This window comes from Ipomoea nil, unplaced genomic scaffold, assembly GCF_001879475.1.
Source record: "Ipomoea nil cultivar Tokyo-kokei standard unplaced genomic scaffold, Asagao_1.1 scaffold0202, whole genome shotgun sequence".
NCBI lineage: Eukaryota > Viridiplantae > Streptophyta > Magnoliopsida > Solanales > Convolvulaceae > Ipomoea > Ipomoea nil.
In genome coordinates this window covers 2,384,356-2,404,935 of record NW_017616630.1, presented here as the reverse complement: position 1 = coordinate 2,404,935, position 20,580 = coordinate 2,384,356, and the positions used below count along the sequence as shown (strand labels likewise).

The following is a 20,580-nucleotide window of genomic DNA, read 5'->3' as shown; positions in this document are numbered from 1 at the left end:
GCAGCGCCAAACCATGTAGCAATAAGCTCCGGTTGGGTTCTAAACCTGTCAGTATCGAAGTAGTAGTTATGCATCGGATAGCCCATGAATTTGATTTCCAACGATTTTTTGACGATCGAAATCTGATCGGAGTGTATTGCTGCATGGTTTGGCGCTGCTAAATGGAGAGGAAGGAGAAATCTTGTAAAATTATAATTTTTTCCCGACTTTTGACAGTCAACAAACAGTCAAATTAATACAGATGACTAAATTGGGTAAGAATTGTATAGTTGAAGACTAAATTGGGTAAGAATTGTATAGTTGAGGACTTAATTGAGTAAAAGTTACATAGTTGAAGACTTAATTGGATAAGAATGGTAGTTGATGACCAAATTAGTAATTATGACATAGTCGAGGGACCATTTTAGGTATTAACTCAAGAATAGTCATGGTCTCGTGGATGAAAATTGGTAGAAATTAAACATTTAGACTAAAATTGTCATTTTGCTAATTCTCGTGGAACCAAAATTGATATTTGCTTTATTATTCACAACAAAAACTGATGTAATTAACAATTAATTAAGTATTTAAGTTATCATAAATCTAGTAGTATACTGATAACAATAGCATAATGCAATGATTATGAGGGTCACAACTCACAACGCAAGCAAGCGTCCTTTTTTGATGGGATTGTTACTTACATTTGGCCATTTGGGTTGGCTGTGTTGAATCGTTTTGATGGTTTTGGTTGATTCGAGGAGAAATATAAAAGATGAATCACAACATTACAAAAAGAGTTAGGTAGAGAGTGAGTAGAAGTTTTACAATTTTGCCATACCGACAATAATAATAATATGACGGTTTACGTGTAAATGATAGCGGTAACAAAAGAAAGGAGGTGAAAGAAGAATCTGATTGAATCTCCATTTCCATCATGTCTATCGTACTCGGTTGTGTTTCATCACCGTTGATTGTAGCGAATGTGAGTCACTCAGTTCCTTTATTCTCTCATCCTTATTTAGGTTTTGACCTTTTTGTTTGTGTGTCACCATATCATTCTCAGCCAAATCGTCGCTGGAATTGGAAATCGGGTAAGAACTCAGTTGGGGTTAAAGCTTGTTTCTTCAACCCAATCCAGGAACAACCTATTCTCAAAGAAGCTCTAAAGGTACTTTCTAATTCTTTGTCTGTTAGTTTTTACTCTGTACCTAAAATGGGTTTCCATTTAATTGTTTGTGTTTTTTTTTTTTTTTTTTTTTTTTTTTTTTCTCATAGAATTTAACAGACAGATGTTGTTTGTTTCTAGTTCTTGTAGATCTATCATCATTTTGAATGCCCAATTGTTTATCTTTGTATATGAGTTGGTTGTTTGTATGAAGGAAGCTATTCAGTAGAGCTGGCCAATTGTATGTACTTCATGTATTGAGTGGTGATTGAGGTAGAGAGTTTAGATAGGAAAGGGGCATAAAATAAAAGCCTTTCATTCTTAGTGTGCGTGGGGATTGAGGCAAATGGAAAGATAAGTTCTTCCCTATTTCTCCATCAACACAGAAAGACAGTTGTCCTTTGCCTTAGGAAGGATCTTCCATGTGTAACAAAAATTCAATTCTTTGTAAAATTTAAAACTCAGCTTAACTAACAAAAGAATCCTTCCCCCAATGGTGGACCCCTAGCAGGTAAGGAGATCGAACGGGTTAGTCAATGCTTAGCTTTAGGCAAAATTCAAAATTTTACTTGGAGAGGGTATAAACCCATTGAGTCTTGAAAACACTCCTAAGATCTTCGATTACATGGATATTTCTCTGGATGAGTGAGGTGACTAGGTCATCGCTGAAAAAGTAAAATAAAATTATAATCTCTACCTATTTATGTGGTTCATATCAAGTGTCCTGCAGCTTAGGGCCATTCTCCACTGCTGCAAGGAATTAGTGGAATAATGCTTTTGAGAACTAAAATAAGGAAAACATCGAGCAAGCACCTGATAGATTAAGATCTGATTGCTAGAATAAGAGGTTCAGGTTGTGCCATCAGAAGTGGGCAAGTGGCTATATGCTGGGTTGGTTTGCCTGCAAATTTTGACTTACAGATACAACAATCATTTATTTTTTAAACTTACTTTTGCCTCGGTTTACCAAATTTGTTCTATGGGTTTGACTTGTTTGATTCACATATTTTTAACTGGAAAATATTGCTGCTCACAAAAACATTTAAATTTAACATTCATCACTGAATTCATCATTAATAAACATTTGAAATGAAATCATGATTAAGCTAAAGCTTTTTATGATTTATAAGAAAGAAAATTTACTGAATAAAGAAGTTTCATTTTTCTCAGTGTGCTTATAATAGGTCAATAGGTTCAGTTCCCATGAATAAATATTGCTAAGTGTGGTTCTCAAATAATTAGGTTTCATGTCTCTCATGGTGAATTGTTAGAAGTTGGGTTCATGGTGTATGGAGACTATTTTGAATTTGCTTGAAACAACTCACTCTCTCTCTCTCTAGTTTTTAAATTTTGTGCAGAGCTGGTTATCTGATATCAAGTTTCTCTTTCTTTCCAGGAGCCCATAGCCTTCATGGGAGGGGTTTTTGCAGGTCTTTTAAGACTTGATCTAAATGAAGATCCTCTCAAGGAATGGGTTACTAAAACTGTGGAGGCTTCGGGAATTACAGCTGAAGAAATTCAGGCCACTGAAATCGAATCAGAAGAAACCCCACAACAGATAGAGATTGAATGATTTTATTCCAATTTACGAATAATAAACCTCTTATAATGTAAAGGGTACATGTTTTTGGTATGTTGTGTTAGAGATTACTGCATCAGATTTACAGCCATCAACATTACTGCATTTCTCCTCACTTAAGCAGTATGTAAATTGTGTGAAAATATCTGGTACGGTTTTCCACTTCAGAGCATAGATTTCAGAGATGACACAACTTTGTGCATCCTAGTTTTGATGCCTTCATCAAGTTTCTGCTCTAGATTTGCCAAAATCTTTGCACATTAGTCCCCAGGCCCGCTCACACTTATGGAAGAATTCTTCGGCACAAATCATCTAAAATGTAAGGATCAATGATTGAAATGGGCAACTTTTTGACAAAAATAGGAAGTTTTTTTTAAATGTATAATATTGGGAAAAATTTATTTGGAACATGTGTTTCTTGTCAAAAATGAATTTTTAAGAATGTCAAAATAACTTTTTTCCCGCTAAAATACAAGAAATGCATGTCCTGTATAATACGAGAAACGATGATTGACATGCGTTTCTCGTATTTATACAAAAAATGCATGTTCTACATGCGTTTCTTGTACTTTTAGCAAAAAAATTATTTTGAATTTTTTAGAAACTCATTTGTGACTTGTGTTTCAAACAAGAAACTCAAGTTCTAAATGAGTTTTTTCCTATATTGTACAACTTTTAAAAGTGTCATATTTTGGTCTCTTCTCCTCCATTTTAGATCATATCTGTCAAAAACCCTAAAATATATATGTATTTCAAAAAGTAAAATACCTTCGTCTCTAGCTTAATAGGATATTAGAGAGATAAATGATGGTGACTCAGTTGCTATTAAGTGAAACTAAATATTTTTACTCGTGCGATGCACAGAATGGATTTGTTGTAATATATTAAGAATATTTGTATCAATATATAATTATTTAAATTATAACATCAAATATTATATAGTACAATTGAAGATGTGGTTTGGATACTTTATATGTTTTGATGTTATCATTGCTTGATTTTGAGCAAATAATTTTTCAAATTAATACCTAATGTGTAGATATATGCATGCGGTGCTGTAACTTTGAAAATTTTATTTATCATTGTTTAGTATTTTTATAAAATAGGCAAACATGCTCGTTCTTTAGCAACTCAATTATAGGAATGAATTGTTATCCTAATTCGTTTGTATGGAAAATATATTTTTTGTCTAGATATATAGCAATTTTGCCATTTAAAAAAAATATATATAAAATCACCAATTGTATTTACACATTATTGAAACCTCATTGTAGACGACATTGGTAGTAGTAACACAATCTTGTTCATCCTCGTCTAGAGCTAACATCTTCAGTCAATCAGGATGAGTGACTTGGGTGAAAATATATAATCGTAAAATATCAGTCAATTAGTGATCCTTTTTATATTTTCAGTCAATTAGTAATATCATATTCATTTTCAGCCAATTATTCTTTGTTATTTTCAGTCAATTAGTCAATTAAAATATCAAATGCAGTGGTATTTTTACCTAATTTCTGTTTCATTTTTAATTGATGATGTAGAATATTATTATTAAAATATTTCCGTTCTATTTTTAATTTACATTTACTATTGTTTAAAATATGCATATACTATTTCCTTCCATTTGTAATTAAAATTCAATAATCTCACAATTTCTATTTTCATTTTAGTCAATTATGGATCATTTTTTATTTGTAGTCAATTATAAATATTCATTTCATTTTATATTTTCAGTCCATTAGTAATATCAAATTCATTTTTAACCAATTATTCTTTTTTTTTTGTTATTATTATTTGCAGTCAATGAGTCTATTAGAAATCAGATGCAATGATATTTTTACCTAATTTTCATTCCATTTTTAATTGATGATGATGTAAAATATTATTATTGAAATATTTACGTTTCATTTTTAATTTTCGTTCCATTTTTAATTTACCTTTACAATTGTTCAAAGTATGCATTTACTATTGATGATGTAGAATATTATTATTGAAATATATTTTTTTATTTTTAATTTACCTTTACTTGTTGATGTAGAATATTATTATTGAAATATTTTCGTTATATTATTAATTTCCGTTCCATTATTTAAAATTGTGAAAAATTTATGAGATAATTGTGATTTGATTTATTCTACTATGTAATATTATTGTGAAAAATTAAAAAATAATGATCTGACCATTTTATTTTCCACTTTAGTCACTTATGAATAGTTTTTTTTCCCAGCCAATTATTAATATTTATTTCCTTTTTCAATTAACATAATTTTTCTTTTTTTTTTCAATTTTTTATTTTTAGTCAATTATTAATATTCATTTTCTTTTCCAATTCACATAATTTTCGTTTCATTTTTATTTGATGATGTAGAATATTATTGTGAAATATTTATGTTCATTTTTTAATTTACATTTACTATTTACTATTCTTTGGGCGGGAAATCAAGTAAATTGGATTTTGTTTTTAATTATAGTATAGATTATTAATATTTATTTCCTTTTCCAATTAACCTAATTTCTGTTCTTTTTTCCATTTTTAATTTTCAGTCAATTATTAATATTCATTTTCTTTTTCATTTTATCTAATTTCTGTTCCATTTTTATTTGATGATGTATAATATTATTGTGAAATATTTATGTTCATTTTTTTAATTTTCGTTCGTTTTTTAATTTACCTTTACTATTTACTATTGTTTGGACGGGAAATCAAGCAAATTGGATTTTGTTTTTAATTATAGTATAGAGTATAAATGAGAAGACTACTGCATGATGTTCACGAGGAGTCCATCACATTTTATGATTTTTAGGCGTATCTCCACATTACAATTATATAGGAACCAACTGAGTTGTCCGTTCACGTATTCTTAACTCGTATGAATAATTGTTTCGTTCTCAACATGAGAAAGAGAACCAACAAATCTCCACGAAATGACCACAAAAAGATAACCTGAACTAAGTTATCCATGCTCAAAATCAAAAGGTCAATAAACAAAGTCTGCTTAGTAATGTTCACATTTTTTTTTAAAAAAACACTTTTTTGTTTCCTTTCATTTTGAGACTTTGAGTACAATAAATAACTTGATTTTAAATTAATCAAAAGAGTTAATTCCAGCAATGGTCCTCCGACTATATTGATTTTTCAAAATTAGTCATTGACTTTTAATTTGGACACTTTAGGTCCTTTGACTTTCAATTTCTTTCCAATTGAGGTCCTTTCGTCAGAATACGGTTAATTGAATTTTAAATGAAGGGGTAAATTCATCATTTCACCTGCCTATGTATTATTGTTAGTATTTCTCCATTGTATACGCGATATATATGAAGATAATCTTAGTCGAAACCCTAAAATGTTCCTCGTCGTTCCCCATTTGCTGACTACTCGTGTGTGCGTTCCTCTATTATTGAGATGTTTACAAGGTATAACAGCGAAATACGAAGAATAATACATAGGCAGATGAAAGGACGAGTTTACCCCTTCATTTAAAGTCTAATGAACCGTATTCTAATGAAGGGACCTCAATTGAAAAGAAATTGAAAATCAAGGGACCTAAAGTGTCCAAATTAAAAGTCGGGGACTAATTTTGGAAAATCACTATAGTCGGAGGACCATTGCTGGAATTAACTCTTAATCAAAATTAATATGTTATCAAATTTAGATTATTAGTGATAGGTGATATGTGGTAAAGTGCAGTAATATCTCAAATTTGAAGGGAACAAATAAATGTTTTTGAAAAGCATGGGGGTCTAAGTAAGAAACGAGAGTTGCATCTGAAGAAGTGAGAGGGCCAGAGGGGGAGGGAGAGGAAGAGAGACACAGGGCGAGCCAGCCAGGGTTTCAAAAATTCAAGGAATCTACAAGCTCAAGTACTATTGTCTCTGCTCTCTCCTTTCGCTTCCTGCAACTTGGGCTTCTGATCTACAGAAGACGGAAATAGTGACTGGCGATCAATTGACTCCTGAAGTGAGCTGATAGGGATTGAAGAAGAGGTACGATAAATTCTGGTAAAATGGATTTGGACCAATGGATAGCGAAGGTGAAAGAGGGTCAGCACTTAGCCGAGGACGAGCTTCAGCTTCTATGCGAATATGTATGTTTTTTTTTTTTTTGTTTTTGTTTTTGTATTTCATCAATCGATTAGGGTTTCTTTTCATTGAATTTATGTTTTCTGCCAATATGATACTTGGAATGTGACTGGTGGTTTGAGGCAGCAGCTAACCAGACAGGAAAATAAAATATTATGCAGTTTCCATTGGATTTGTTTTAAATATTTTTTTTTGGGATTTATATTTCGGGTACATGGTACTGAAATTAGACTACAGAACAGATTTCTTGAGATTCCTTGGTACCACAAGATGAAAGAATTACTTTCACTAATGTATTCATAGGTTGAAAGACGATTTATGGTGTTAGAAGGATGTGCTTCAAGATGGGAGTTCATGGTTTAATGATTTTTCTTTTTGAATTGGATTTGTTGTCTAATATTTGCAAGTATTAGATAGTGAGTAGTTGAATATGCTGCAGACTTGTGAAGTATGTTCTTGATTACTTTGGATGCCCTAGGATCCCTCCCTTTCTAGAAAATGATGCTCCAGGCTCTTCTTTGGAAGTTCTAAGAGCCCGATTGTGTTAAATTCCACACAACTTTTCAATCTTAACCAATTTATGTTCTAAATTATTTGCCAGAATTTATTTTTGCATTCTAGGGTTTAGCTAGGCTTTTCTTAACCATGATCTGGACAACCTGCAGTATATGAAAATTGGTATATCACTAGATCAATTCTTGCCAAGACTAGGACCTCTGAAAAGCATAATTTGCCTCCGGTTTCAAGCAAAATGAAATGAAACTAGTTAATATAACCTACAATTCCAGGTTTTCTGGTACCTAGGATTTCAAACTAGTGGGGGTGGATTTATAAATATAAATACTTGTCTAAATTTGAATGGGAGCAATTACTATAAAGAATAACATAATAGTGTTGTTAACATTATACTCTGTATTATTTTTCCAATGTTTAGTGGGGTAAGTGCCCCCACTTGATCTTTCTTTAAATCTGCCCATGCATAAAGAATTGGATCATAATTCATACATAGTCCTTCTAAATCCATATAATTAAAGTTGCTAGAAGTGGCTATAAGAACTAATGGAATGGATTTTTACAAGCCTGGAAAAAATGGTGCAAGCAGCCTGAACTTGGTTTTCAGTTCAAGCCACTCTATTTTATTTGTGGAACACTCTAGTATGAACCTTAGGATTTCCTGCCATCCCTTTTCAAGCTTTTCTGCAATGTGACACAATTTCTGAAAATATTTTTAATTTCTAATTGAGACATTATTGGCTTACAGAAATTTTATTTATGGAGATTTTTGACTGAGAAAATGTTACATTTCTTTCATGTTTCTGAACTGAATATGTAGCACAGTGGCAGGAAGATTTGGGCTGTTAGTAAGGTGGCATTAGTTGTGCTATACTGGACTCTGTGTCAAGTCATTAATTATGTCATCGATATCTTGGCCTGTTGCTGGGCTCTACCTTGTAGATGTCACGGGTTATTGGTTTGGCATTTAGTATGTCTTTTGCACCTATTCTAGAATGAAGTCATTTTAGGGATTTCTATTGTTTTTGTAACAACAAATGAACAAAGTGCTTCATGCTCAGCATTTGTTTTGGGTTTGCGCAACTTCATTGCACTATACACACAAAATTACCTTTTCAGGTGAAAGAGATCCTAATTGAGGAGTCAAATGTGCAGCCTGTTAATAGTCCAGTTACAGTTTGTGGGGACATACATGGCCAGTTTCATGATTTAATGAAACTTTTCCAGACAGGAGGTCATGTACCAGAAACGAATTATATTTTCATGGTAAGTTTTACGTCCTCATTCTTAAGAAAACTATGATAGTGTACTAGTGTTAGAAATTATCTTTAATTTCTTCTTCTTGGCAGGGTGATTTTGTTGATCGTGGATATAATAGTCTAGAAGTTTTCACGATTCTTTTGCTCCTTAAGGCAAGGTAATATTAGTAGAAGGTTATGACTGTAAAATTTTATCTCATGGCATGTATGCTGGTGCGCACATTCTCCCTTGTATCAATGTACTGTTTGCTTGGACTGACTTTTTTAGAAAATGAAATTAATTTTTATTGTAATATATTTCAAAGAAGTCTTGGCTTGAAATGTGACCAAACTTAAGTAGAGGTCTTCCTGAGTTTGTTGTTAAATTGCAATATCATTAGTTGGGATTACAAGTGCCATTGACCTTTATAGCTGTTTTGCTATGCTTCCTATTTGGCATAGTTGTTCAAACCTATATGCTACTCAGTATTTTCCTCATTTTATTTGCTTCCAGGTATCCAGCTAATATTACTCTTTTACGTGGAAATCATGAAAGCAGGCAACTAACACAGGTAATGGAAATTTAACTTATTCAGTTCTGGTTTCAGGATAGCTAACTCTGTGAAATGTGGGTTGTGCTTTGAAGTTTGTACCCCATCAATCAGATAATACCAAACAATCTCTTCTGTTTTTCAGAGACGCAATGAGGTTGTGCTCATTTTTTGTTTTGTTATTTTAATTATTTTTAATTGCAATACTAGACCTAGAGCAGGAAATCCTACATCTTTTAATAGTTTATTTACTCTAGGGTAGTATATATAGAAATAAATGGAAGAAAACTCAATTAAGCTTTCTTCCAATTTAGTTGGGAATTTGGGATCAGCTGTCCATGAATTGTATCTTTCCATTCAATTCTATGAAGCACTCTTAGTGGCTTCAATCCAAGTATCATCTTCCTTTAATATCTTCTATTTGCAACCAAAATTTGCTGTGATTAACATTAGTGATTGCTGTACCATTCAGGGATGGCTTGATTGGTTAGTTTGTCTTTGATAGAATCAAATACATATCCTTGTTTTATGCCTTGCTGAATCACAGTGAAATTTGACATTGTTTTACAGCTTTGCTTAATGCACATTATGCTTCTCCAGGTTATTTTTGGAGTGAAGAGAGTAGCCAGGCTGGCTGGAACATTGCTGTCTTGTATGATTTAGATTTTGAGTAAAATAACCTAGTTGTTTTTACTTTTTTTTTTTTTTTTTTTTACTAATATGAGAGTACTATTATCCACTTATCATAGTGTTCAGGACTTCCAGCAAGTCATAGGTACTAAATAAGAAGGCATTTTAATCTACTTTGCCATAACTTTGCCTCTTTATCATTTAGTGCTTGATTGGTGTTATATTAATATATTTACCTGTTTTCTCTCATAATAGGATGTATTTACACAATAGAAAGGAAACCTTCCTGAGTTTCTAGTGTCTAATGAGCATTATCTTTTACTTTTCTTTCCATTAAAATAGGTGTATGGTTTCTATGATGAATGCCAAAGGAAGTATGGAAATGCCAACGCTTGGCGGTACTGCACAGATGTTTTTGACTATCTAACTCTATCAGCAATTATAGATGGAACGGTATGTTGTCTCTACCCCCCATCAATTTCTTTGTTACAATAGTAATTGCTTTCGGTACCTCTATACTAAGGCTGCCTCTCATTGTTGCCAGGTCCTATGTGTTCATGGTGGCCTTTCTCCGGATGTCAGAACTGTTGATCAGGTACATTTCATCTTAGACATTGATGACCCTACATTATGCTTCTTCGTTATGAATGACTTCTTGAATTTGTTCATGCACCTGTTCCTTGTAGCTGAATTTTGAATGGGTTGGATCCATTGCTTTACATATTATCCATTGAACCATGAAGAATACATGCTTGCTCTCTTGTCTGTTGAAGGGAATGAAGGCTGAAGATTTGCACATTTATTAGCATAATTGAATTTTAAAATTGACTTTGACTTCAAGAAAGATTATATGCTTTTCCTTTTAGATCTTTGTTTCTTTGTCACACAATGATCCACCTGGAGTAGTTCTTGGTTAAACATTCAATGTTCAATTCTTTCTTCCTTTAAAGAGTTTATATCTGCTATTGCAGATCAGGGTCATCGAGCGCAATTGTGAAATACCCCATGAAGGGCCCTTCTGTGACCTCATGTGGAGTGACCCTGAAGATATTGAAACATGGGCTGTCAGTCCTCGAGGAGCAGGGTGGCTGTTTGGTTCAAGGGTTACATCCGAGGTACATGAAGGTTATGATATGTAAAATTTGTTACTTATCTTGTTTCCACCATTAATACAGTTCTATTTGGGCAGTTTAATCACATCAACAAACTGGATCTCGTTTGTCGGGCCCACCAGCTTGTCCAGGAAGGCCTTAAGTACATGTTTCAAGATAAAGGACTTGTGACTGTAAGCTATTTGTAACTTTGGTTAGCTTGATTTTGTGCTCACTCTTTGTTGGCATGATATATTGATATTTGAATTTGGTCATTGTTCCCTGCAGGTCTGGTCTGCACCTAACTATTGCTATCGGTGTGGGAATGTAGCTTCCATATTGAGCTTCAATGAGAATATGGTACATATGCCCTGTTACATGAGTGAACTACTTAGCATCTATCTCTTTTAGTTTCTATGTTGATGTGTATAACTTATTATATACAGCTAACAGCTGCATTTGAGTTATTTTCTTATGAGCATAACATCGTGGTGCATATTTAAGAAGGCATGGGGGACAATATGTGGTTCATTTACCTACTGGCTTCCTCAAAAGATTCATATCTAGGTTAAATGGTTGGAAAGTGACAGCAGAGTGACAATTGGAGGACATAATAAATGCATTGCACATTTTATTAATTATTAGAAATTCTGGGAGAACTCATTTATTTGCTACGTTTTCTCTATCTATGTAATTTGGATATTGTTTTCCTCCCAAGTTGTAATGTTTGCATATTGTGTGTGTCACAGGAGAGAGAGGTGAAGTTCTTTACTGAAACTGAAGAAAACAACCAGATGAGAGGACCCAGAACAGGAGTTCCTTATTTCTTATGATCGAGTTGACAGACATGCTTGCCTATTGTTATTGACTGCAATACAATCTCCGAACTTGATGCTTCCCCTCATGGGTGGGAAAATTGTTTGCTCGGAATACGTGGCTTGCTTGCTGTTCTAACAAGATACCCACCCACCCTAGCTAGCTCATTGTTTGTGCTCAACAACCTGCTACTCTTATTGATTTTTGAATAGTTTGTGCTGTGTATCTAAGATGAGATGTTTCATAATTATTTTATACTGTGTTCTATTTTTATACTCAACGGACCGGTTGATTCGGATGATTTGGATTAAACGCTCTTAAAAGAATTATTTGGCCGCCATTTTCTGACACTTGAATTTTGTTGTTAAATACTGATACTGATTTTCATAAGGGAATTGCCAATTTTCGATGTCGGATTCGGACGTTATTACTATGGGTGTAAATCAATTCATAAAGTTAGGAAACTTTGTTTTGGTTCAGTCACAATCTGTAGATGTTATGATTCCCAGACGTGTAAATTGACGGACTAATTTTTGGCATTAAATGGAAAATGAGGGTGAGGGTGAGGATGAGTTGCAGTTGCAAATGCAAATTGTAGAAACTTTGAAAAACTAACTTTTAAATTTTATTAGTTGCAAATTGTAGAAACCTTGAAAAAGCTAACTTTTGACTCGTTTTGGATAATTTTTTTTTAAATCGCGTATTTTTTCGAGATCTATCCAATGCAAACTAGGTTAGCGTTTGTTGCGTGAACCATGGCGGAAATGAGCAAGGTGACCAGGATAGGTTATTGACTCGGTTAGTTCGAATGGCCCTGCAGAGGACACACGTAGTATGTCCCAAGGGGAAGAGGATACTGAGTCAGAGATGGAAGGTCTCACAACTGAGGTGAAATGACTGCGTAAGAAGGTGTTGTCGTTGTGTGGGCATATTAACCGGCTTTAGGTCAAGAGCGACTTTGACAATGCTCAAGCCGAAGTAAATGTGGATAACGAGCCCCGAGCTACTGTGGATTCCAGCTTGTTAAAGATCAAGACACATGAGCCTAAGACCTTTGGTGGAGCTCGGAATGCCAAGAAGTTGGAAAGCTTATTGTGGGACATGGACGAGTATTTTAAAGCTGCCAAAGTGGCTGATGGCGAGAAAGTCATGATCGCAACTATATTTCTAACTAGCGATGCCAAGCTTTGGTGGCGGTCCCGGGTGGCTAACGAGTAACGACGGAGTTTAAAACCCAATTCTTTCCCCATAACGTCTCTTGCACGGTATAATGATTGATAATAATTGGTGATTTCCAGTGAAGCCCAATTGATAAACGTACACCTAATACGAAGTTCCTAACCATCTCTCTTATACTCCTTCCTTTTCCCGTCGTTCACTCTCATTTGTCGCATGGCGACGGCAGCTGTGGAATCGGTTCGATCAGTGTTTCGGACGGAAGAAAACGGCGGTGGCGGTGACTCACTGCAAGCGAGGGCGGGGGTTGATCAAGATGAATCATGAATATAATGGAGTGCCCATCCAGCCAGAGATTCTCCGGTACAAGGCCTTTGAACCCATCCTGCTGCTAGGGCAAATCGAAGAAGGACATCCTTGTTCGTTACGACAGGACTTTGCTCGTCGCCGACCCAAGACGGTGTGAGCCCAAAAAGTTCGGTAAAACAAAACAAAACCACCGTATGTATACACTCAATCTTTGCTTTTTTTTTTTTTTTTTTTTTTTTTTCTCGACCTTGAATTGATGGCTTTTTGGGCAGTATATATCATCAGTATTTAAGTTTACCTACTACTTGTAGCTATGTTATGTCTTTACCCCTTTACTCAGTATGAACCCAACCCCCTGGAGAACCTGCGCCTAATCCCACAGTCAACTTTCCAGATTTTCAATGATAATAATGGAAAAGGTGGAGATTATGAGATAGAGTGCAAAATAAACTCATCAAAGAATAGTATTCTTCCAATTGATTATTGAAAACACCACACCCACAATAATATAATGATATTAAAAACAACAACAGTATACATGTTTTAACTAAGGCTTAAGCTTAAACTTACAAGTGCTGGCCTTAATGCTAATGAGACTATTAGTAGATAAGCTATTAACAATGAGCATGCAGTCTCCTAATATCCCAACCTTCATCAACTTCAACCTCCCTACCTTGATTCTTACCGGCATATCAATCTTCAGGTCTAAAGGAACTCTTCCAGTTTGTTGTGCTTCTTGCAGTGCAGACAGCAAGGTGTTACCATACTGTGACTGCCCCGACAGGGCCACCTCTAGCACCGTCGTGTTCTGGTGACCTTGGTACAGTTCCGGCAGTGATCCCTGGCACAGCTTTGTGGTCTTGTACCACACGCTCAACCGGCTCCCTCTCTCGTAGTATATCCCGATTTTCTTGTTGGGATTTTGGGCTGTGATTTTGACGTTGAACTTCGCGTAGAGGCTCAGGTCCAGAGGGTTCACCCTCAAATCTGATATCCTAAGGTTATCCACCGAGTACTTTGGGATCTTAGGTTGGAATATGAGGTAGAGAATGCCGGCACACGCGGCTATAATGATGAAGAGGACAACAATCACACTAACTGTCCACCACATGCACTTGCAACAACAGCTTCTTTTGCTCTTTTGGGGCTGCCATGCTTGAGTAGATGGGTCGCCCTTTTCCGACCGGAAGGACCCTCGGGGGACTAAAGGCCGAGTAGGCGGTGGAGGCGCTTCCACCTCGGGGTGAATTCTTATTCTCTGATGCTCACTCATATTCCTTCCCGCCCCGCCCCACTAACACTGGCAGGCAATTAGAGATACTACTACTTGTATGTTTTCTGACAAATTGTTTTGCTGCAATGTACACTACAAGAAATGGGGGCTCCCTCCCTCCCTCCCTTTTGCACCTTACCTCACCTATATATTTGTCTTAGAGTACAAACAATGGCTTTGTTACGTTGGAGAAGATATTAGGTGGTAAAGTTCATAGGTTCTCCACCTAATAATGAGGCAAAACTTGAGTGGTTGGTCAGCTATATATTACATACACCATTGACTTGCACTAAATTTTTTCCCTACTGTTTTGTTCTAATGCATTTTAAATTTGTATTCATTTGACTTGCCTTTGTTGACGTAACTTTGTAGCCTTGTTTTCTGTTGTCAAATTAATCAATGGTGACTCATGCATATGCTCCATTATCTCATTGGTAGTCAGTGCCTACTGCGTACTGCCTAGCTTAGGGATGACATCCATCATTAATATTACCCACTTACTTCCCTAAATTGTCTTCTCGTTTCTTGCCACATTAGTTTGTTACACACATGTGCAAAGTCAAACAAAGTTTCTTCCTTTGGGGCAACACTACTCAAGCTCTGTTTGGGCCACACCTAACTGAAAGCTGAAAAGTTAGCTCTAATAAACTAAGAGCATGCTCAATAGTGAGATTTTTGTTGTGATTTTTTATGAGTTTTTGTAAGTGTGATTAGAAAAAAGAAGATGGGAAGGAAGATAGAAAAAAAACAATAAAAGCTGATTTAAAAAAAATCAAAATGGATCCCACATTTCTGCAACACGTGTGAGAGAGACCGAGAGAGGCAAACATTATTGGCAAAGTGGATCACACATTTTTGCAAAAATCTCATTATTTGCTGGTGGCATTTTATCTTCTCTCTCTTTGATGTCGGCAAAAATTTTCTCAAAAAGTATGAGAAACCTTCTAATGGGGATGATCTAATTAAAATTAAAGTGTTTAGTAAAATTAATTGTTGAATTCGTTGATAAGTGTAAAAAGACATAAATTAAGATATTAGGATTTTAATTAATGAATAGTAGATTGTGTCATTTTTTGTAAATTAATAAAGATAAAAAGAAAAATAAAAAAGAAGGGAGCTTATTTTGAAATGTTAGTTGGGGACTGTGATAGCGGGCATTTCAAAATAAGCTATTATTTTAAGCAAACTATAAACTCTAGATACGAGTTTCTTTAGATTACTAAAATCGGCTATAAGTTCATAAAAGTTCATATAACAAAATGAGTAGCGTTATTTTTCTTAAATAAAATAATGTTGCTTTAAGTGATTAACTCGCGTGGAGTCCATCAATTCTAAGATAACCAATAAGTATGAAAAGTTGTGACATTTATCTGCAACCAAATACCTCATTTAGATGAAATGTAGCAATTCAAGCCCTAATTTCGTATTCCCATTATGAAAATAGGGGGAAAACAAAAAACAAAAGTTACTTGGGGGGCATGTAGATAACGCAGCGCAAGCATTTTCCTTGTATCATCAAATCAAAAGCTTTGTTTATGTCTTCAAATGGCAGATTGTGTGTGATCAGCTCATCAATCTGGATTTCCTGTACGGCACCAAACAGAAATACATAAATAAAACCAATTATTACTTGTTCATACACAACAATGAACAATCTAGTAAACCAGAGCTTCCAACAACAATATCACATGCATGTTAGTTCCATTTACACATATCAAAATAACAGATTCTAACAGTTATTTTCATAAACTAGTTTGAAATTTCAGGTTGATGTGGGTATCATTTCATTGTATCTAACCCAAAGCCAACGGGTTTCAAGTAGTCCGTCCATATAATTGAAGCGGTTCAAGTTGAGAATGCAAGCAAGGTGGCAATCAATCAAACCTTGTTCATGTACATGTCAACTAATGATGGAATCTCGGACTTGGGTTTCCAGCCACCAAAAAGAGATCCTGTTAATTTTCTGCCCATAAGAAAAAATCGAAAGTGACCACTTATCTCTGGCTTTGTCTTTGGCACTCCAAGAGTCACCGTCAAGCCCCATCCCTATGAGAGATAAAATGGAAGAAACTTTGAGCGGGAATTGAATAGGAGGAAAAGTATTTATCAGTGAATGTCGTCAAGAGTGCATAATCTGATATTATTCTGGAACTTACATCACAACAAGACTGCAAAGCAGTGGTTACCATTTCCGTGTCTCCTATACATTCAAATGAGAAGTCTGCCCCTCCATCAGTCATACGTTTTATTACCTGAAAAGGAAACAAATATCTTGCATTCATTACTGGAAGATGAAAAGAAAGTATAATCTGCATTAATTAAGGGAGACAAACTTAACGAGAGCTTATTATAACATAACAAGTGACGCTAAACTGATCTTCTTTGCTACATATCAAATCAAATCCAATATGGAAGTAGAATACCTGTTGAATAGGTTCATCAGAGTCATTTGGGTTCAAAAAATCCGTTACTCCAAAATCCTTGGCTATAAACAAATCAAGAGTCAAACTTTGCAGCATTTTTTTCGCGTATCAGTGAATGGTATCTATCTCATAAGCCATACCTATGTCTCTCTTGTGTGGATTAATGTCCACGCCAATTATTTGAGATGCTCCCCGTAGTTTAGCACCTTGGGCAACCTATTAATGGAAGAACGCCATCAAGTATCACTGCCGAGTAAAGGTTAAAACTGTAAATACTACTACTAATATGGCATGAAGAAGTTACTGAAAGAACTCACAGAAAGTCCCACAGTTCCAAGACCAAAAATAGCAACTTTTGATCCTTGAGAAACATTAGCAACCTTCCAAGCAGCACCAAGACCTAATAATCACAGCAAGACTTTATGCTAAGTGACCACGGAAGAGATGATTAGTAACAAAAAATTGCAACTCACAATCCTGTTTAGTTACACAAAATGTTTTTAATTCTCCATTAGAAGACATGTTCAAGTTAAATTATTGGATAACCTAAAAGCCATTATGAAAACACAAACAAACTTTTATGTTATTTAAATTTCAAGTTGGGTTTGCAATTCAATATGGTTGAGTTTCGTATCATCCAAAAATTGCATATCCAGCACCCCTTGTAGTGGATCTGTGGAAGTGGTATGCAATATATGGGCCATAACAATGATTATTGGATAGTTAGCAATTTTGAGATGATCATTACTAACAAATTTATAGTAGTAAGCATTTGTAGCCTTCTGACGATCTAAACTAACTAACCTGTTCACTAGAAGAAGACTCTTTTTCACTTTAATACATGTCTAATGTGTGTGTACCACTTGCTTTGCTTTAACATTTGTGTTTGAAGTTACTTGTACATAAATTTGTGGACTAATTCATTCATATGCAAAGAGATTATGATAGTGAAATTACCTGTGGCTGCACCACAACTTAGGATGCAGATTTTGTCTAAGGGAGCAAGTGGATTAACCTTGACAGCACAACCAGAATGTACAACCGTATATTCACTAAAACTCGAAACTGCACAATAATGATACACAGGTTTCCCTTTTACAAAGAAGCGTGTCTTCTGGTCACTGTGCATAACTCCTTTGTGTTCCAATCCAAGAACTTGACAAATGTTGCTTTTGCCGGAAATGCAATGTTTGCATCTCATACACTCTCCAGTAAACAATGTAAGCACACGGTCCCCTTCACCAAATTCTGTCACTCCTTGCCCGACACTCTCCACAATCCTGAAAACATTATTTAATAGCAGTATAAATAAATAAATAAATTTGTACAAGCATTCATTCAAGCAAACCAAGAATTTATTTAAGGAAGAGAAATATATATACAAACCCTGATGCTTCGTGGCCAAAAATCCGAGGATAAATAGACGGATGCGCCTGAGAGAGCCAGGCAGTGACATCACTGCGACAGAGGGAAGTGTAAACAACCTTAATCCTGATTTCCATAGGCTGAGGAGGACTCACCTCCACCTCCTCAATCACCATTGCCTCTCCTGGGCCCCATGCCACTGCAGCTGCATATATACCAATGATTTAAGATCCGTTTTCAGTATAGTGAAGGTTCATTTTTAATACATTCAATGTCCATTTTTTGTGTACTAAAGATTCATTATTTGGTATACTACCAGAAAATGAATTTTGAGTAAAGTTCATTAAAAATGAACATTTATGTATGCAATGTGGTCATGGTCCATAGCATAATTTGCCCATATATTGTTTATAGTTTCAAGCATAAGCCAACATTTTTAATTCAACTGTTCTTGCAAATTAAAAAAAAAAAAAAGAAAAAGAAAAGAGAGAGAGAGATTACTTACCATCACAAACCAAACTCAATTAGCAGACGGTTGTTGCAATTAAATCAAGATTATTGAGTCCCACAAATCCAATTTAATTAGCGCAATTACTGAATATCTACTACAGTACAGTAAAGGTAACCACTAAGCAGTATAATAAATCAAACAACAAAGATTCTTGACTTCCACAATACAAATGATCTGATGGGGGAGGCACAAACAAGATCCTAGCCCTAGGTTGTTTATGCAACATAGATGGAAGGAAAGTGAAGAAGAAGAAGAAGAGGCAAAAGTAAATTACTGTATTAATTACCTACCTTTGCAGGTGATTACACCTGGTTGAGGTTTGGTTGATGAATCGAAATGGGACATTATATTATTATTGTTATTCTTTCTACTTTCTCTCTTCTGTTATGAAAACACAAAAATCAGTGTGTTTTCTCAATTTCCTTTCCTTCCCTTTCCTTTTTCCTCTCTGCACCCTCCAATGTTGTGATTTTTTTTAAAGAAATTGAGATTTATTAGGGTAGGTGGTGGACTTGCGACTGCGGTTGAAATCGTGGTAGTTGGTGGACTTGCGGTTTGTTTTGTATGACTACCCAACCAACCAACCCCCAATTCGATTAGGGCATCACCCGGGAGGGTTTCCCCCGACCGTTGAGGGTGAGGCATCAATTTTGATTTTTTGAATTTTTTATTTTATATACATACCTAACTCTCTCAATTTTTTGAGTAACTTTTAATTTTGGTCATGTGACTATAGAGGTTCTGTTAATTGCAGTTCATCGATTTTTAAAAGTGTTAATTTAATACATTAGTTATGCAATTTTTATACATTTTGATCACTCTAGTCAAATTTCGACAAAAAATTTAATAGTTAAAATAATAGGAATATTTTAGTCTTTTTCATCTTTTTTAAATTTAATAGTTAAAATAATAGGAATATTTTAGTCTTTTTTATCTTTTTTTTTATCTCCCCATTTCTTGACCGGATTTGTGAAAATCCGTCGGAAAAGAAGATTCCCTATCAAATTCGGCGGAAAAGAAGTGACGGTAATAATGTTACCGGAAATATATTGTAAAGTGACGAATAAGAAAGTGACAATAGTTGTATTGCCTTTTGTCTCAGTATAGAAAGTACAGTGTCCTCCACCTTGCTAGCTGAGGGGAGTTTTATTTATGCTAAGTCCTAACGGTAACAACATGAAGAGTCATAATTGGGGAGCTGAGGCTAACGGCAATAGCATGAAGAATCATGAATGAGGCGCTCAGCTTTAATTCTCTCCCTTCAATGCAATGAATGGCCATAATGTTTCCACCCGTTGGTGTTCTGCCCGTTGGAGTTCTGCCTGTTGGAATTCCACACGATGTCGGGTTAAATATGGTGTCGGGTCAGGTGCTGTTTATGATCCGGGTCGGGTGCCAGCACCATTATCCTGTCACCAGTCCCCCTACTCCTGAGTCTACAGATGTGTTTGAGTTGACTTGGGAGTAAGGCTGAATTTGCTTGATATCGTGCCCGGTTGATCCCGAGCATGTGATTTTATTTTCCAAATCACACATGAATTTTTTTTTATTTTAATTTTTTTTTTTATGCTGGCCGAGACGGGCTGCGGCTTAGGCTGGCCGAGGTGCCTGCCTCCGGCCGATCACGGCCGAGGCGTGCACACCGGCCGATCGTTCGTGGCCGAGGCGTCGCCTCGACCGCTCGTGGCCGAGGTGTGCACCTCGGTCGACCGTGGCCGAGGCGTCGCCTTGGCCGATCGCGGTTGAGGCGTCGCGTAGACCGACCGTGGCCGAGGCGTGCGCCTTGGCCGATCGTGGTCGAAGCGTCGCCTCGACCGATCGTGGCCGAGGCGTGCGCCTTGGCCGATCGTGGTCGAAGCGTCGCCTCGACCGATCGTGGCC

At 35.6% G+C, this 20,580-nt stretch overlaps 4 protein-coding genes across 4 annotated transcripts; 2 read left to right on the top strand and 2 right to left on the bottom strand.

The window, feature by feature from the left end:
• Positions 1-806: 806 nt before the first annotated feature.
• On the top strand, positions 807-2,973 carry LOC109189655 (UPF0426 protein At1g28150, chloroplastic). The gene is made up of 4 exons (XM_019340271.1): positions 807-826; positions 862-961; positions 1,043-1,147; positions 2,541-2,973. Exons 2-4 carry the CDS (start codon positions 914-916, stop codon positions 2,715-2,717), a joined length of 330 nt encoding a protein of 109 aa, XP_019195816.1. The 5' UTR covers positions 807-826; positions 862-913; the 3' UTR covers positions 2,718-2,973.
• A 3,464-nt stretch (positions 2,974-6,437) lies between these two features.
• Positions 6,438-12,008, top strand: LOC109189630 (phytochrome-associated serine/threonine-protein phosphatase). Its single transcript, XM_019340249.1, has 10 exons — positions 6,438-6,808; positions 8,436-8,582; positions 8,666-8,733; positions 9,069-9,126; positions 10,078-10,188; positions 10,280-10,330; positions 10,707-10,850; positions 10,925-11,020; positions 11,115-11,186; positions 11,576-12,008. The coding sequence occupies exons 1-10, from the start codon at positions 6,728-6,730 to the stop codon at positions 11,657-11,659; spliced, it is 912 nt and encodes a 303-aa protein (XP_019195794.1). The 5' UTR covers positions 6,438-6,727; the 3' UTR covers positions 11,660-12,008.
• A 1,591-nt stretch (positions 12,009-13,599) lies between these two features.
• On the bottom strand, positions 13,600-14,692 carry LOC109189648 (protein YLS9-like). Its single transcript, XM_019340264.1, has one exon. The coding sequence runs from the start codon at positions 14,398-14,400 to the stop codon at positions 13,675-13,677; it is 726 nt and encodes a 241-aa protein (XP_019195809.1). The 5' UTR covers positions 14,401-14,692; the 3' UTR covers positions 13,600-13,674.
• Positions 14,693-15,737: 1,045 nt separating this feature from the next.
• On the bottom strand, positions 15,738-19,241 carry LOC109189601 (alcohol dehydrogenase-like 6). The gene is made up of 9 exons (XM_019340216.1): positions 18,990-19,241; positions 18,210-18,393; positions 17,781-18,103; positions 17,141-17,223; positions 16,964-17,039; positions 16,824-16,885; positions 16,557-16,652; positions 16,285-16,446; positions 15,738-15,985 (listed from the first exon to the last, which is right to left on the bottom strand). The coding sequence occupies exons 1-9, from the start codon at positions 19,042-19,044 to the stop codon at positions 15,866-15,868; spliced, it is 1,161 nt and encodes a 386-aa protein (XP_019195761.1). The 5' UTR covers positions 19,045-19,241; the 3' UTR covers positions 15,738-15,865.
• Between the last annotated feature and the right edge of the window lie 1,339 nt (positions 19,242-20,580).

Excerpts from the sequence above, each read along its gene's own strand:
- LOC109189630 (XM_019340249.1), top strand. The coding sequence starts at position 6,728 with ATGGATTTGGACCAATGGATAGCGAAGGTGAAAGAGGGTCAGCACTTA. Across the intron at positions 6,809-8,435 it reads TTCAGCTTCTATGCGAATAT|GTGAAAGAGATCCTAATTGA; the intron begins GTATGTTTTTTT and ends TTACCTTTTCAG. Across the intron at positions 9,127-10,077 it reads AAAGCAGGCAACTAACACAG|GTGTATGGTTTCTATGATGA; the intron begins GTAATGGAAATT and ends CCATTAAAATAG.
- LOC109189648 (XM_019340264.1), bottom strand. The coding sequence starts at position 14,400 with ATGAGTGAGCATCAGAGAATAAGAATTCACCCCGAGGTGGAAGCGCCT.
- LOC109189655 (XM_019340271.1), top strand. The coding sequence starts at position 914 with ATGTCTATCGTACTCGGTTGTGTTTCATCACCGTTGATTGTAGCGAAT. Across the intron at positions 962-1,042 it reads CACCGTTGATTGTAGCGAAT|CCAAATCGTCGCTGGAATTG; the intron begins GTGAGTCACTCA and ends TATCATTCTCAG. Across the intron at positions 1,148-2,540 it reads TTCTCAAAGAAGCTCTAAAG|GAGCCCATAGCCTTCATGGG; the intron begins GTACTTTCTAAT and ends CTTTCTTTCCAG.
- LOC109189601 (XM_019340216.1), bottom strand. The coding sequence starts at position 19,044 with ATGTCCCATTTCGATTCATCAACCAAACCTCAACCAGGTGTAATCACC. Across the intron at positions 18,104-18,209 it reads TTTGGCCACGAAGCATCAGG|GATTGTGGAGAGTGTCGGGC; the intron begins GTTTGTATATAT and ends TAATGTTTTCAG. Across the intron at positions 17,040-17,140 it reads TTGGAACTGTGGGACTTTCT|GTTGCCCAAGGTGCTAAACT; the intron begins GTGAGTTCTTTC and ends TTCCATTAATAG.